The 15,844-nt window shown below is 44.9% G+C and overlaps 2 protein-coding genes across 2 annotated transcripts in view; one reads left to right on the top strand and one right to left on the bottom strand.

The window, feature by feature from the left end:
- Positions 1-10,643, bottom strand: part of DNASE1L3 (deoxyribonuclease I-like 3) — a 21,070-nt gene extending 10,427 nt beyond the window's left edge. The window contains exons 1-4 of the mRNA XM_010851612.1: positions 10,141-10,643; positions 5,676-5,764; positions 2,441-2,530; positions 1,770-1,882 (exon numbers count right to left, since the gene is read on the bottom strand). Coding sequence (XP_010849914.1) covers positions 1,770-1,882; positions 2,441-2,530; positions 5,676-5,764; positions 10,141-10,281 — 433 coding nt within the window. The 5' untranslated portion in view covers positions 10,282-10,643. The remainder of the gene's footprint in view (positions 1-1,769; positions 1,883-2,440; positions 2,531-5,675; positions 5,765-10,140) is intronic.
- A 1,028-nt stretch (positions 10,644-11,671) lies between these two features.
- ABHD6 (abhydrolase domain containing 6) overlaps positions 11,672-15,844 on the top strand; it is a 68,951-nt gene continuing 64,778 nt past the window's right edge. The window contains exon 1 of the mRNA XM_010851609.1: positions 11,672-11,741. The gene's annotated coding sequence lies outside the window, so the exon portion shown is untranslated. The remainder of the gene's footprint in view (positions 11,742-15,844) is intronic.

The following is a 15,844-nucleotide window of genomic DNA, read 5'->3' as shown; positions in this document are numbered from 1 at the left end:
GAACATCCCAACTCCTTTCCTCCTCCTGAGCTTGGGTGCTCACTGTGCCCTGCCGCCAGAATGCCTTTCCACCAGCAATCTGTGACTGGCTTCTTCTGGTCAGAGCCATTGTCACCTCCGGGGAGGTGTCCCCCAGTTGCCCTGTCTAAGGTGGCCCCTTACCCTGCTATTCAGTAAGCCCTGCTTACTGCCTTCATGCTCTGAAATTACCTGCTTAGCCCACTGGAACCTAAGTTCTCTGAGGGCAGGCTTATCTTCTTGTTCACCCTCTTGGCTCCAGAACCTAGCACCATGCCTGGCACGTTGGAGGTGCTCAGAAATGTTTGTTGATTGAACTCATGAATGAATGATTGAGAGAATAAATGAAGGAAGAAAAGATAGATAAATGGCGAACTCCTTCCTCTTTAATCCCAAACAGAGGTGACATAAAAACATTTGCTTGTTCAGATGGAGAGAAAACTCCAAACATGGCAGAGGAATGCCATCCCAGTGCGGGTGGGTGTTGTGGGGCGAGGGTAGTAGGGAAGGGTAGAAGCTCCAGACAAACAGGTCTGTTCGGCAGTTCACGAAGGTTGAGTACTCTCTCAAAGAAGAATCGTTTGGTGGGAAGGGCCTCTCCTAACGCTGCCAGATCAGCTGAATGTGAATCACGTGCGTGACAAAAACGATTATTGAATGTCCTCTCTGAAAGGCACTTCTGGTTCCTCAGTAGCCCTCACCTCCTTCTCAGTTTTTTGTTTGTTTCCTGCTGAAAAATCTCCTGCTGTTCTTCCATGTTTGTTTTCCTAAAATACTCTGTTCTGAGCTATTAACCCTGTGCAGAAATAGTTAACTTCATAGTTGAAGATGTTAATATTTGTGTGATGTAGATATAGATGTTCATATGTACAGCTCTGACTATTTAGTTATTATCTGTCTCCCCTGCTGCACAAGGACAGGGACCTTTTCTGTCTTGTCCAGTACCCATGTAGTGGGTATTGAAAAAAAGATCTGATTCTCTATAGTTCCAGTCTACAAATCAAAGTAATTCTTGACTTTCTGTTGAGTATTGCATGGTGGTTAAAAGCGTGGGCTCCTGAGATGGAAGTTTGTGTTACAGCCCTGGCTTGTCCACTTCAATAACTGCTGGATGAGCTTGGGTGTGTGACTCCATCTATTTGAACCTCAACTTCCTCCGTCGTAAAGCTAGACAGTCCTAGTTGCTATCTTTTTGGGTGTTGCAAAGATGAGAGGAACCTGGCATTCATCACAGATGAATAATTGTTAGTGACTAATACAAGTACTATTGTTGTCAGAAATCAGGGTGCTTCTTCCCCCAGTCTGTGGGGGAGATGGCTCTGTGATCACTGGAGGGGCAGTGTGGCTCTAGGTTGGGAGATCATCTTCGTTGGCCAGTGTTCAGATTTTTCAAATGAAGGAGCAGCTGTCCTTGATTGGGACTGGGGGATTTTTCTAAATAATTGCCATCAGCCCAAACGCTCCAAAGGTTACTCTTACCAGGTAAGAGTAAGGTTATTATTGATTCCAGAAAGTGGCTTCTAGGACAAGGAAGTCTTGAGCTGTGGCATTCTAAGCAGCCAGCCTGGTGTCATCAAACTATACTGTGTCCTCCGCATTCAAGTGTTAGGAACCCCTAATGGTCATCTCAAGCGAAATGCCTCCCTAAAGATGCTGCATAAACCCTGGGATCACAGCTCACAACTCAGGGCTGCTGCCCATTCATGGGCTCTCTGGGGAAGTGAGGAGTGAGAGGGGCCTGTAGGTCTCACCGGTGTAGGGTGACTGGAACCAGACCACAAAGGGTTCCCTGGAAAACACATCTGCGTCTCCAGCCTGATAGTCGTGGTAGAGGTAGCTTTGTTTTACAGACACTAGCTTTTCTCTGGAAGAAAAAAGAAAAAAAGACAGTCCTCCAAGATGAGTTGGCTTTCTTCTTACTTCTTTGAAGAAGCAGAGATGAATGTTCCCACAGCTTTATTGGCCTCCCCTGCAGAGTTGAGTGCCGAAAGGGATCTTTTACCTGAGGACAAGGCTCAGTCAGTCTCCACAAGGGCCAGAGCCCTTGGGGAACTGAGTATCTGGGGAGCTCAAAACTTAAAGGTCAGACTCAGCAGAGATTATTAGTAGGAAGAAAATGAGAATGTGATGTCCCAGAGCAGCCATGCTGGGCAATTCATGTTTCCATCCCCTGCCAGGACTTGACCATGGGGGATAAAGAACTCTTTGACTTTCCTGACCAGGTCACCAAGTCATCCAGCAAATTAGTTTTGAAGAGTTAATATTATCCTTTCCATCAGCCCCACTTTTAACAGCTCAGTAATTTGATCAGTACTGAGAGCTGGTTTGACATCTAAATTTGGTTTTGAGGAAAAGATTTTTATTCCATTCATGGTCATATTGATAAGTAAACCATGTTCCGGGAAGCATAATTTATACTTACTTATAGAAAAAGGCATACTGTTCTTTATATGTGTTTCTTCCAAGGCGAGAGCTAATCACATAGTTGTATGTTATGCCTTTTCTTGAATTTCTGGAAAACAAAAAGATTTTACATTGCATCTTAAAAAACAAACGTTTCTCTCTGCCTAGGTTCCGCTCCCTCCAGTCAGCTTCCGTATGCCCAATGGCATCATGTAGAAGGGCTTCTGTTCATTATAACCTTTGAGTCTCATAAAAAGGGCCACCACTTACTGGGAATGTGACACCTGCCATTATTTCTTGTCCTGATAAGAGGAGTACTATTATTACTCCACTTTTATAGTTTGCAAGTGCAGAGCTGGGATTTGAATTGAGATCCTGCTCACCCCCAAATCCACCTGCTTTGTCCTGTACCTGAAGACAGGTACAGGACTTCACTGAGACCATAGAAGATTCAGGCCGTAGTCAGCCCCGAAGGTTGTTCTGGCCTGTGGCTGGACTGCATCTCATGCTTCCTGGTAGAATTAACTTCACCGGGTTACTCCTGAGCATTTATCATATGCAGGATTCCTACTAAGACTTTTTGTAAATTATATTTATTTTTTTAATTGAAAAATAATTGCTTTATAGAATTTTGCTGTTTTCTGTCAAACCTCAACATTAATCAGCCTTAGTTAGACATATATCCCCTCCCTTTTGAAGCTCCCTCCTGTCTTCCACCCCTCTAGGTTGATACAGAGCCCCTGTTTGAGTTTCCTGAGCCATACAGCAAATTCCCATTGGCTATCGTAAGTTTCCTTTTTTCTCTTTCCTTACATCTCACCCTCTCCTCCCCTCTCCCCATGTCCGTAAATCTATTCTCTATGTCTGTTTCTCCATTGTTGCCCTGTAAGTAAATTTTCTAGATTCTGTATATATGTATTAGAATACGGTATTCATCTTTCTCTTCCTGACTCACTTCACTCTGTATAATAGGTTCCAGGTTCATCCACCTGATAAGAACTGACTCAAACGCGTTCCTTTTTATGGCTGACCTACTAAGATTTTTTTTGGACATTTCTTTTCTGCTCTGAAACCCCCCAGGCATTTTTTTCACAAGTCCTGAAACTGTGATTCCAAATGGCTATTGTTTCTGTTCTGGGGACTGAGGATACAGTCATAAAGTCCCATTGATCCTCTGCCTCACCCTTATCAGGAAGACTTGACTCACATGTGTGTGCCAAACCTGCTGATAACTCCACCCTGGGCAGAGTCTACTTCACCATCCCTCTAGAAGATCTGGGGTATGTCTAAGCTGTGGCATATTCTCAGGTTCCATTGGGAGAAACTAGAGGGGGCTTTTAGGGGCCAACTTAGAGCCCGCAGAAATTCCTGGAAATTAATATTCTAAGGCACATCTGGCTATGGGGGCCCCAGGAGCGCAGACAGTGGATTCCGCTGGGCTTCCAATTTGGAAAGACTGGCTCTGTTCTAAATCTAGCCTGCCAAGTCCTGGGTTGGCAAACTGCTTGCAATGACTCGGCTATGAAGTGACGAAGGCCCTTCCTGGCTTACAGAGAATTAGGAGACACACAGGCCTGGCTCTGCTTGGAGTCCACAGCACAGTCTAGGGAGGGTGGGGAGAACTGAGACCACCGAGGGTGGGAGGGCTTAATCCAGACCAGCTGCAGGTGGTGCCTGTAACCCCCGTCCCCTCGGTCCCTCATACTTCTGAACACTGGCCCGGGCCACTTCAAAGAAGGTTGAGGGGACTCAGACCAGAGCACTGGCTTGGACTCAGACACCACCCAGGCACAAAGGTGGGTTTGGCCATTTATTGGCTGGATTACCTGGCAGATCCTGGCTGTCTGTGCCTCTGTCCCTCAGCTATAAGGGAAGAAGTGGGAGAACCTGCTCCACAGAGCTGTTGTGAGGAGCGAATGAGACAGCACACACAAACGGATTGACGGGATGCCTGGCCTGTATGGTGCGGTTGTGGTCATCAGTCGCTGTTTCCTGCGGGCCTCTGGATCATCACTTGCCATTACACGCATCCCCTTACTTCTACTAGTGATGAACATCCCAGCACTTAGTTGCCACTGCTCCATACCAGGCACAGCTTAGCCATTTACATGAATGATTTGGTTTAATTATCACCACATCCCAGGAAGATGAGTTCTATTATTAGCTTTATTTATAGATGGGGAAAATGAGGTACAATGAGGTTCAGTAACTTGCCCAAGATCATAGCCAAGCCAGAATCCAAGCCCACGTGGTCTGAGCTGAGTGGAGGTGCCTAGTGCCTGGGCTTCATCCCCTCTGTCATTGTCAAGAGCAGACCTGTGAGGCTAAAAAGGAGATGCTTTGCTCCAAGTCTGGACTCTCAGATGAGAAACTGAGGCCCAGAGAGGGGTGGTTGCCATCAGCCCAGGGGCCTCGCTCTGTGAAGGAGAGCATCGAAGGCTGTTTCTCTCAGGCTTAAGACTTTTTGTAAAATACTCAAAAATTCAAATCAAATCATCAAATTCAGACTTTGTAAAATACTCAAATCGTACAGAGGTTTATGTCCATGGGGTATATGTCCATGGGGTTGCAAAGAGCCAGACACAACTGAGTGACTGAACTGAACTGAACTGACAGAGGTATATAAAATAAAAAGCAAATGTTTCCCATTTCTTCATAGCCCCCTTCCAAGTGGTTCTCCAGTCATACCCACCACGCCCAGGAAGTAACCACTCTTAACAGTTGAGCACATCCTTCCTGTCTTTCTTTTATGCCCATGCAAACTCCACCACACCCTTATTCATGTGTGATGTAGTGTGATTACTAAAATGGGCTCTTCTATGTATAGTTCTGGACTTGCTTTTTGCCATGTATTGTAGCCATCTTTCCATGCTGGAATGTTTAGCTCTAACCTACTCTGTAGTAACCATGACTTTTAATCGCAGTGTAATATTCCAGCCCGTGGGCATATCATGTTTTCATATTTGCACTCAGTCTTTTCTTTGTAACAGTACTTCAGCTCAGCTTCTAGTCTGTTTCATTTCTCTCAGTCCTGATTCCTCACCCATTTCCCTCTTTTGTTTTATCATATTAGAACTAGCTGGTTGAAAACTCTCAGGGCCGCAGTTAATACAGTTGAAAGCCTGGGCAGCGTGGGCCACGTGACCTGGTGGTCTGGGCCAGTGCTGGTGCTACACTAGTTTCAGTTCCCAGGGGATTTTCAGATCCTTGCACTTGGCTTTGAGCCGGCAGAGGGTCCGGGGCCCCATCTTTACCCGTTTAGCTTCTCCATCAGTGTGGGGCAGATCCTGTTGCTGCTGTCCTTGATTTCCATCAGGAGTATGATATCACAGCGTTTGATGACCTGCAGAGAGAGAATTCCCCGGGGGTGTGAGGCCATTTACTACAAATAATGAAACCTTTTATTGGGCACTTACTCTTTTTTCATTGTAGTTGATTTACAGTGTGGTGTTAATTTCTGCTGTACAGAGCAGCGAGTCAGTTATACATATGAAAGTGAAAGTTGTAGTCGCTCAGCCGTGTACCACTCTTTGCTACCCCATGGGCTGCAGCCCAGCAGGTTCCTCTATCCATGAAATTCTCTAGGCAAGAATACTGGAGGGGGTTGCCATTCCCTTCTCCAGGGGATCGAACCCTGGGATTAAGCCTGGGTCTCCCGCACTGCAGGCAGATTCTTTACCATCTGAGCCACCAACAATGTCAGAGGGTTCCCTTTTCTCCACATCCTTTCTAGCATTTGCTATTTGTTTACCTTTTAATGATGGCCATTCTGACTAGAGTGACTGTAGTTTTGATTTGCATTTCTCTAATAATTAGCAACATTGGCCATCTGTACGTCTTCTTTAGAGAAATATCTGTTTAGATTGCCCATTTTTTGATTAGATAGATTGATTTATTATTTGGGGGGCATTTACTATGTTTTAAGTATCAGATTGGGTGCTTTGTTAAATTAACTATCCTCTTCTCTGAAATAAATGATAGACGCCCTGAGCATGGTAGGCTACAGTCCATGGGGTCACAAAGAGTCGGACACGACTGAGCGACTTCACTCACTCACTGAGGTAAGTACTATTATGATATACATTGTGAAGACAAAGAGCCTGAGGTTCTTTCTGGGAAAGCTGAGATACTATCCAGAATCACCCAGCTAGAAAGTGGCTGAGCCAGAATGTGAACCTAGGCAACCAGAATCCAGACCAAAAGCGCATGATCCCTGTAAGTCCTGCAAGTTGGCTTTGTTTGAATAATTACAGTAATAATAATAATAAATATATCTATTATGGCCTTAGTAAGTAAAGAATACCAGGCTGGATACTGCAGAAATGAAGAAGTACAATTATAATAATTGTAAGAGTTAACATTTATTGTGAGCCTACTCAGAGCCTCACCAGCTCTGAGACAGCTATGATTCTGAACTCATTAAGCATAGGAGGAAACCAAGCTCAGAGTGACTGAAAGACTAAAGTTGTGAAGCCAGTATAGGTGATAAGAGTAGGATGTGAAGTCAGGTTCACATGACTGCAAAGCCCACCGTGCTGCTGCTGCTGCTGCTGCTAAGTCCCTTCAGTTGTGTCTTACTCTGTGCCACCCCATAGACGGCAGCCCACCAGGCTCCCCCGTCCCTGGGATTCTCCAGGCAAGAACACTGGAGTGGGTTGCCATTTCCTTCTCCAATGCATGAAAGTGAAAAGTAAAAGTGAAGTCGCTCAGTCGTGTCCGACTCTTAGGGACCCCCATGGACTGCAGCCTACCAGGCTCCTCCGTCCATGGGATTTTCCAGGCAAGAGTACTGGAGTGGGGTGCCATTGCCTTTTCCCACCATGCTGTACTATTAAAATGTACTCCCTCCCTCAAAGACTCGTTATCAGTGAAAAAGACAAATGGAAAGAACTAGCTACAGTGAGAGACCAAAGACAGTTGTGCTAAATAAAAGTCAGGCCTATGAGAGTGTTGAGGAATAATTAGTTACATCTGCCCAGAGGATCAGGGAAGGCTCCATGGAGGATACTTTTGAACAAGCCCTGAGAGGCAAGAAATAATTCAGTGTGGGGACTTTCCTGGTGGTCTAGTGGTTAGAACTCTGGGCTTCCTCTGCGGGGGTCACAGGTTCGACCCCTTGTCAGGGAACTAAGATCCCAAATGCCTGCCATAGGGAGTGGCTAAAAAAAGAAAAAAGAAGAACTCAGTGGGTAAAGAATACAGGAGGGTCCCCTTCAGAATGAGCAGTAAGCTGAGGACCAGGGTGTCAACCCCACTGGAGGCCACTGGGATCTTCTTTTGTATGGAATTCTAGTGGGCTGGAATTTGGTTGTCAAGGACAGAGCATCCTCAGTATTCATTTTGTCTTTTCACATCAGTTCCAGAAACACGGAGCAGGGGGATTATGCCACTGGTCCTATTTCCAGAGCACATATATATTCTAGTTTCCTCTCTATAAAGGGCAGAGCAGAGAGGGCCACTGACACTGGCCTGGTGCCATTAAAAAGTGCCAGGGGCTGAAGATATACCAGTGTAGTGACAGAGGAGTGAGACTATGTCAGAGTCTGCATCCTTCCATCAACAGGCTTGCATATCATGGCGTCAGACTTGTAGGGTTCACCAAAGAGAGCTGGGTGCTGTTCTCCCAGCCAGCCTCCTGATTTAGTCACTTAACCACTGTCAGATCTTTCTGGAAAGCACTTTAGAATATGTATATGAAAAGTCAAAGAAAATGTTAGTCACTCAGTTGTGTCTGACTCTGCGACCCCATTGAGTGTAGCCCTCTAGGCTCTTCTGTCCATGGAATTTTCCAGGCAAGAATACTGGAGTGGGTAGAAGATCCCGTCTTCAGGAGATCTTCCCAACCTAGGGATCGAACCTGCATCTTCTGTACTGTGGGCAGATTCTTTACCATCTGAGCCACCAGGGAAATGTATTAATACTTTGATCTAGTTTTCTCACTTTGAGGAATGTCTTCCACTGTAAAAAAGTTCCTGCTACTACTCTGCATCTGTTTCCTTATCTGTAAATTGGCATAATAATAGTCATTCCCTCACAGGATTGTTGGAGGATAAATGAATACTTAGAACAGGGCCAGCCATGTAGGAGGCAAACAACAAAATGTTGTTATTATTATTATTACTGTACGGGATTTCCCAGGCAAGAATACTGGAGTGAGTTGCTATTTCTTTCTCTTGGGGATCTTCCTGACCCAGGAATTGAACCCACATCTGCTTCTTGGCAGATGGATTCTTTACTACTGAGCCATCTGGGAAGCCCTTATTATTACTTATGCAGATCAAAGAGGAAGATGTATTGCAACAGAAAAACTGGAAATATCCTAAGCATCCCCAGATAGAGAAGCGTTGAATGAAACACGTTGGAAACGCAGCATAAGGCATTAAAAGTTGTGTTTTAAAAGAATATTAACAATGTATGAAATGCTTCTTATATAAAAGCAGAATAGGGTATCTCCATGCTGCAAAATAGATGCATGTTTATGTATTATTTTTGGATAGAAAAACATCCGCAACAAAGTTACCCAAGTGCCAACAACTGTTACCTTCAAGTGATAGGATACTTCTTTATATGTTTCTGTATTTTCAAAATAGTCCATATTGACTATTTTTAGTGTAATAAAATTAATTTGTAAAATATAAGTTTGTAATTTAAAAAATTACAGTCCTAATTTAAAAAATTAAGATGTTATTTTACAAAAAAAAACTGATGGGGAAGAAATTGTAGGTGAGGAGGTGATAGTGTTTATGAAGACGTGACAGATGTGATCATGGCTTAAGTTAAATAAGTTGTCTTAATATAAAATGCCTAATACAGTGACTGGCACAGAGTGGGCTCTGCAAAGGCTCTGTCAGTGTGAGCTCTCACCGTGGACTCATTACACTTTCCCAGTAACCCTGCATGCTGGCCAGGTTGTGTGAGGACCATCTTACTGAAAGGCACTGAGGGGCTCAGGGAGAAGGGACTGGCAGAGCTGGTGCACCTGGCTGCCTGGTGAAAGGTGAGCCCAGGGCCCCTGGTGCTCCCACCAAAACGTGGTGTCTCTGGGCTTTCTAAGATAATAAAACCCAGAGTCTTGGGAAGGGTTTCAGCCCCAGCATCAAAAATAAATTAACCTAGAGGATAAAGTGGAGAAGGCAATGACACCCCACTCCAGTACTCTTGCCTGGAAAATCCCATGGACGGAGGAGCCTGGTAGGCTGCAGTCCATGGGGTCGCTAAGAGTCAGACACGACTGAGCGACTTTCACTTTGACTTTTCACTTTCATGCATTGGAGAAGGAAATGGCAAGCCATTCCAGTGTTCTTGCCTGGAGAATCCCAGGGACGGGGGAGCCTGGTGGGCTGCTGTCTATGGGGTCACACAGAGTCGGACGTGACTGAAGCGACTTAGCAGCAGCAGCAGCCAGCATAGGATAAAGAGAATCAACTGACACGAGAAGAATGTGAACAGTCTCAAGACATTGATCAGATTACCCAAGGGAAGTCTTAGCTAAGTGGGGAGAAAGATTAGACTTGGGAATTGGAAAAAGATTGATGGCTGTAGGGGGAGAGAAGGAAAAAGAAAGGGAGAGGAGTGGAGGGGAGGGAGAGAGTGCACAAGCTTCCTTCACCCTAGGGGCTAACTTCAGTTAAACAACTCTTGAGTCTCTTAAAAGTCCGAAAGCTTTAGAGAAAGCGTGAGGGGTATCCAGCAGTCCTTCTAACAGGAAGATGGGCTTACCTTCACAATGACATCCATGGCATTACAGTTTGCCTTCTTGGATTCCCCAAAGGACCTCACATTGAAGGAGCAGATCTTGAGGGCCAGGGCACTGTGGGTGGAGAGGAGGAGAAGCAGCAGGCAGGCCAGCGGCAGAGGCATCGTGGCTCCTCTGACTTCAGGGCTTGGAGAGAGGGTAGCAGTGTCTGGAGAGCGGGCTCTGAGCCACCTGCTCAGACTCTGCTGACTTGTAAAGCTTGCTGATAACAAGAATTACTGGATTCCTTGTTGCTGCTTTCACTTCTCTGAGGAACTGAAGATCACGCGTTTCATTCCCCAAGGGAATGAAGGAAATGAGCTAGTTTTTAGGATCCCCTGTTTTTGTCACTCAGATGAGGAAACTGGTCCGCTTAATCTAGGCATCAGTCTCTGCAGTCACTCTTAACCCAGCAGGAAGCCAGCCCTGACATCTGGTCCTTTCTGCTGTGATCACATACCATATCCCTTCTCCTGGAAACTGATGAACTCGGAAATGGTCCACCCCAGAGAGCACCTGGGGTGTGGAGCCTTCTGTGTGTGGGTGGGAGGTCAAGGAGGCAGGAGACAGTGGGGAATTCTGCCAGGTTTGGGGATTTGGCAGTTAGCTGTCCCTGGACACACCCAGATTCCAGCTCGCCAACAACTCTGATGGGCGAAATTAAAGTCAAGTCTGGTTTGAATAACATAATTTTTAAGGCAAGTTTTGCTATATACAATTTAACACACCAAATACTAGCAGTGTATTGCCAGAAAAGCAGTTGCACGATCTGCTGGGATGGGTCAGTCTTTGGACTGAAAGGACAGAGTTAAGCCTTTGGGGAGAGCCATGATTCAATCTGATATTAGTTAATGTTTGTGAGAGTTGTGTGGCCCTGTGAAAGGAAGGTTTTGCAAGAACTGTAGGATTTCAGTCCAAGTAAAATGGCTCTTGGGGCTTCCCTGGTGTCTTCCCACCGATAAAGAATCTGCCTGCCATGCAAGAGATGTGGGTTGGATCCCTGGGTCAGGAAGATCCCCTGGAGAAGGAAAAGGCAACCCACTCCAGTAATTTTGCCTGGGAAAATCCATGGACAGAGGAGTCTGGCAGGCTACAATCCATGGGGTTGCAGAGAGTTGGACCCGACTTAGCGACTAAACAACAACAACAAAATGGCTTTTAGAGATTTGGGCAGGAAGATGAGAAGATCTGAAAAACAAAAAAGTACAAAATCCAGTCAATTTATAAACCTAGGTGGGATTTGCAGACTTTGTCATGGAAAAGTCTTCTGTGAAGAGAGGAAGTAATAAATTGAAGGCAGTGTTGGGATCTCCAGACCACTCCTTCTTGAAGTGATGGGCGTGTGATCATAGTCACAGGGAAGAGCGTGCAGGTATCACCAACATGCATCCAGTCAGCATCCTGGCCAAATCACTAGCCAAGCACACCCAGGCGTTCTAGGGAGATAATCCCAAAGTGTTGAATATGTGGAAGGAAATAATGACTTCCTGAACTGGTGGGGATGTTAATCTCCCCACTGGCCACAGTCCGGACCTTAAGCCTGGTTGAATCTCTGGTGAAAAGCCGGTGGTGATTGTCCTCCCTGGTGAGTGGGTATCTTCCGACCAGAGGAAGGTTGAGAATTCAGTGGGTACAGTTTTTTGTGTCTTTCAAGAAGGAATTTCTACATATGTGGTATTTTATGACCTTGTAACATATGAAAGATTTTAACCTATTAAACTGGCAGTCTTGTAACTACAAAATAAAATGTGCAATTGAGGGAATGTATTTAGATTTGTAACTCTTATTTGAAACCTTCCTAAGTTTCTGTACAGTTCTGGAACATTTATAAGAATTCTGGGTTAACAGTGTATTATAAGTTGAATGTATTAGGATTATTTGGTGTTAAAAAGGGTGGCTTTTTTTTATTCAGATAACTGAAGAACTTTACAAGGAAATAGATGTATAAAAGAAGTTTAAAATGTTTGTAAATGGGTCTATAACCCCTTAGAGGTAATTATTTAAGTTTGTTGGATATAGAGTTGCCAGACTTAGCAAATAAAAATACAGAGCACTAGGTCAATTTGAATTTTAGATAATTCAAATTTAGTTAGGCAGCATGTATTTTACCTGGCAATCTTAGCTGGACTTATCAATGAAATAAAAAACCTTTATATGTCGAACTTATAAGCATGACATTGTCTAAGGCAGTAATCACCCTGCCAGTGTCCTGGGAAAGGTGTTCATTCTCAGCATCAAAAATAACCTAACCTATAGGATCAGAGAGTAAATTAATGTTTTTGCCTTTTTTAACTTTGATAATTTGAATATTAATTTGAAAAATAAAGGAACCTCTGAATAATGGTTTCTCTATATAGGACGTCAAAAAAAATCAGATGAACAGATGAAGAGTTTGACCCCTTTTTGTAATTAGCACTTGAACTTTTTTAAAAAAAGTATCTGGAAGTAAAATCTTGAATCAAATTTAACTGAATCAGGGTAAGTGCGGGGCTTCGCTGAGTACCTTCTGTTTCATCTCATTACATGCTCCCCCAGACCCTTACCATGGTCCCTCCGTTTTGCAGGTGAGCACACTGAGGCTTGTGTTCGAAGATACACAGCTAGCATGTGGCAAAGCTGCGATTTGGTCCCACTCATTCTCACTCCAGACCAGCATTCTCCCCGACCAAACTAGGCACACCAAACTCAATAGGAAACCTGCAGGTCAGGGGCTGTGAGGAGGAAAAAGAGAACTTCCAGGTTTTATTGTATACCCTTGGGTACTGTTTGAATTTTCTTTTTTAAATAAAAGCATGTACTTGTTTAGTAATTAGACAAAGTGCTAAAAAGCTCTTTGTTCTTTTAAGTTGATTAAACAGTGCCCATGCCAACATGCCCTTCTGGGTCAGCTTAGCCTCAGATGACTCTCAGCCAACCCCAGGAGTTCCTGATAAATATGAGGGGCTGGAGTGACAAAGCTGCACTGGTGACCAGGCACAGCAGAGACCCTCTGCTTTTCCTTCTGTTGGGCTCCAGTGTTGGGAAGTGGAAGTTTGAGACTGTCTCGTCCAGAAGCCTGGAGCCTGGAAAGAAAGGCAGACACTGGCCTGACCCACACTGAACACTCTGAGGTGTCCTTCCTTCTGCTATTCAGTGGCTATGGATGACATTTCCTGTGCCTTGTACTTCCAAACAGTAGGGTATAGATGCTCCTGAAAAAAAAAGAATATGTGTATATCCCTCCTTGGAGATTTATAATACACGTTAGCATATTAAATGTCCTAAAAAGTCCTGCAAAGCTGGAACAAAGCTGCTTAACTATGTTGGAACAGTATGTCCTGAATTTATTGTCCATGGAACCCTTTATTCACATAACTCCTTTTAGTATCTTGAGCTCCATCCACGTTGGGAAGCGCCATCCTAATTGAGCAGGGACAATCGGATTCCCTCAAAGACTTAAGCTCTAGTCCTTGTCAATAGACCCTACTGAAGATTTGCACACGTGTCATGTGAATGAGCAGATGTGAGGATCAGAGGATGAGACACGTGGCCCCAGACACCACCGGCAGCCACGGCCATTCACCATGGGTGCTGGTGAGGCGGGAGTCAGTGGAGACAAAGGACGCCTTAGAATTTGAGGAAGGCAACATGGGGATTCCGGGGGGGGTGAAAGTGTCACAAGTCAAGTTATCCAAAAGCAGCAAAAAAGAAAAGAGGCGCCGGTGGGAAAGTTTTTACTCTTGGCAGGTGACATCCTCGTGACTCAAAACAGGTGTTTCCAGTGACTGATGCCATTCCGTGTGTAATAAAGAGTGTGTCCTAGTAATGATCTTGTATAGCATGCAGACTACTCCAGTCATTATGTTTCACAACCAGCCTGGGGGTTGGGGCAGGAAGCGTGCATTTTATGTAAGGTTGCATAATTGTGACAGATCACATCTTTGTTTCCAACTGGTGAAGCAGGCTCTGGTTTGGATATCACACAGCGTCTTCCACACCAGGCTGTGTCTGGACCTCAAGCAGGTTGCTCTCGGAAGGCAGTCAGTGCTCTGACTAGAACCCTTCAAAGGCTCTTTGTTTGACATAAAGACCAAACTCCTTGTGGTGGCTTCTACCTACTCACCCCTTCAAGGTCACATCCTCTATTCTCTTCTTCCCCGGCTGGCCTCCCCTCACTCTGCCTGGCTTTCAGTTCCTGCCGCCGGGCCTTTGCACAGCTGTTCCCTCCACCTGCAGGGCTCTTCCTTCCTTCTACTTCTCAGTCTCAGCTTAAATGCCGTTCTCTCCCTGGCCCCCCTCAGCCCATGAGGAGCTTCCCTCTTATTCTGTTTCATGGAACACAGGTCTTTGCTTCATGGTATCTGTGACGATGTATTGTTACCTATGAGCGCGCGTGTTGTCTGTTGTCTCTCCACCCCACCCCCGACAGTTCTCACAGGCAGGGATACCTTCATGTGTCTGCTGCCTGGGACAGGACTGGGCATGCAGCAGATGCTCGGTAAGCCTTTGCTGAATGCATGATATAATCCTCTGACTGACTCTGGAGCCTAGCTTCTCTACCACCCATGGGAGGGTTCTGAGCCTGGGTAACTCAGGTCCCTGGATAACCAAGGGAGACCCCAGGCCACTGAGACAAAAGAAATAATAACAGCAACCACTCCATACCATCTGCCTTTCTCAGAGCACTGGGTGCTAAATTATCACATAACTCCCTGACCTTGCGAGCAGAGTGGAGCAGGATTCTCACCCTTGGTACTAATGCTATTGGAGGCCAAAAAATTCAGTGTTGTGGGGACTGCCCCATGCATTATAGGACGTTTAATAGCATTCTTAGCCTCTATCCGCTAGATGGCAGTAGTACACCCCCCCATCCGGAGTCACGACAAGCAAACATGTCTCCAGACATTGCCAAATGCTCCCACAAAGGTGGAGATCACCCCATGTTGAGAATGCTGGAGGTTAAAGCATGCATCATTTCATTTATAGCTGTTCAACCTCAGGCAAGTGTCTAAACCTCTCTGTGCCCATTTCCTCACTTTTGAAAATGGGGATGATTATAGCTCTTACATGTTAGAGCTGTAAAGATTTTGTGAGTTTATAGCTAAAGGGAAGACTCAGCACAGTGTCTGGCCCTTAGGGGTATTCTATTAGGATGATACTCTATCTTCAGAACAAACTGTGCAGATAAAGGATTGCCACTCCCACTTAACAGATGGGAATACTGAGACCTAGAGATAAAGAAGTCAGGCCCCAGTTGCTGATAGTGAAGTGACATAAAAGGCAGGAATTCAGGTTCTCAGGATTAATTCCCTTTGCCAGATCATGTGGGTATAAAATGGTCCATTAACTCCAGACCTCATGTGACCAGTTGTAAACTCTGAGCTGGTGGTGTTGGAATTAGTGGGTTAGATTCACCAGGGTGGGGCTAGCGTGAGGCAAATGAGGCACCGGCTTGGGTGCAAACTTTAAGGGGGTGCCAAACAACTCAGTAATCAAGATAAATAATATTTTATGCATTGTTTTGAATAATTAATTTTAAGAATTATTCAAATTAATGCAGATACATCTATAATGATCAAAGTATCAAAATCTTAAAGACAAGATCCAACCTTGCATTTTTTTTTCTAATTTTATTTTTAAACTTTACATAATTGTATTAGTTTTGCCAAATATCAAAATGAATCCGCCACAGGTATACATGTGTTCCCC

The sequence above is a fragment of the Bison bison genome, unplaced genomic scaffold (genome assembly GCF_000754665.1).
Source record: "Bison bison bison isolate TAMUID 2011002044 unplaced genomic scaffold, Bison_UMD1.0 scf7180017864304, whole genome shotgun sequence".
NCBI lineage: Eukaryota > Metazoa > Chordata > Mammalia > Artiodactyla > Bovidae > Bison > Bison bison.
This window is presented reverse-complemented; position numbering and strand designations above follow the sequence as displayed.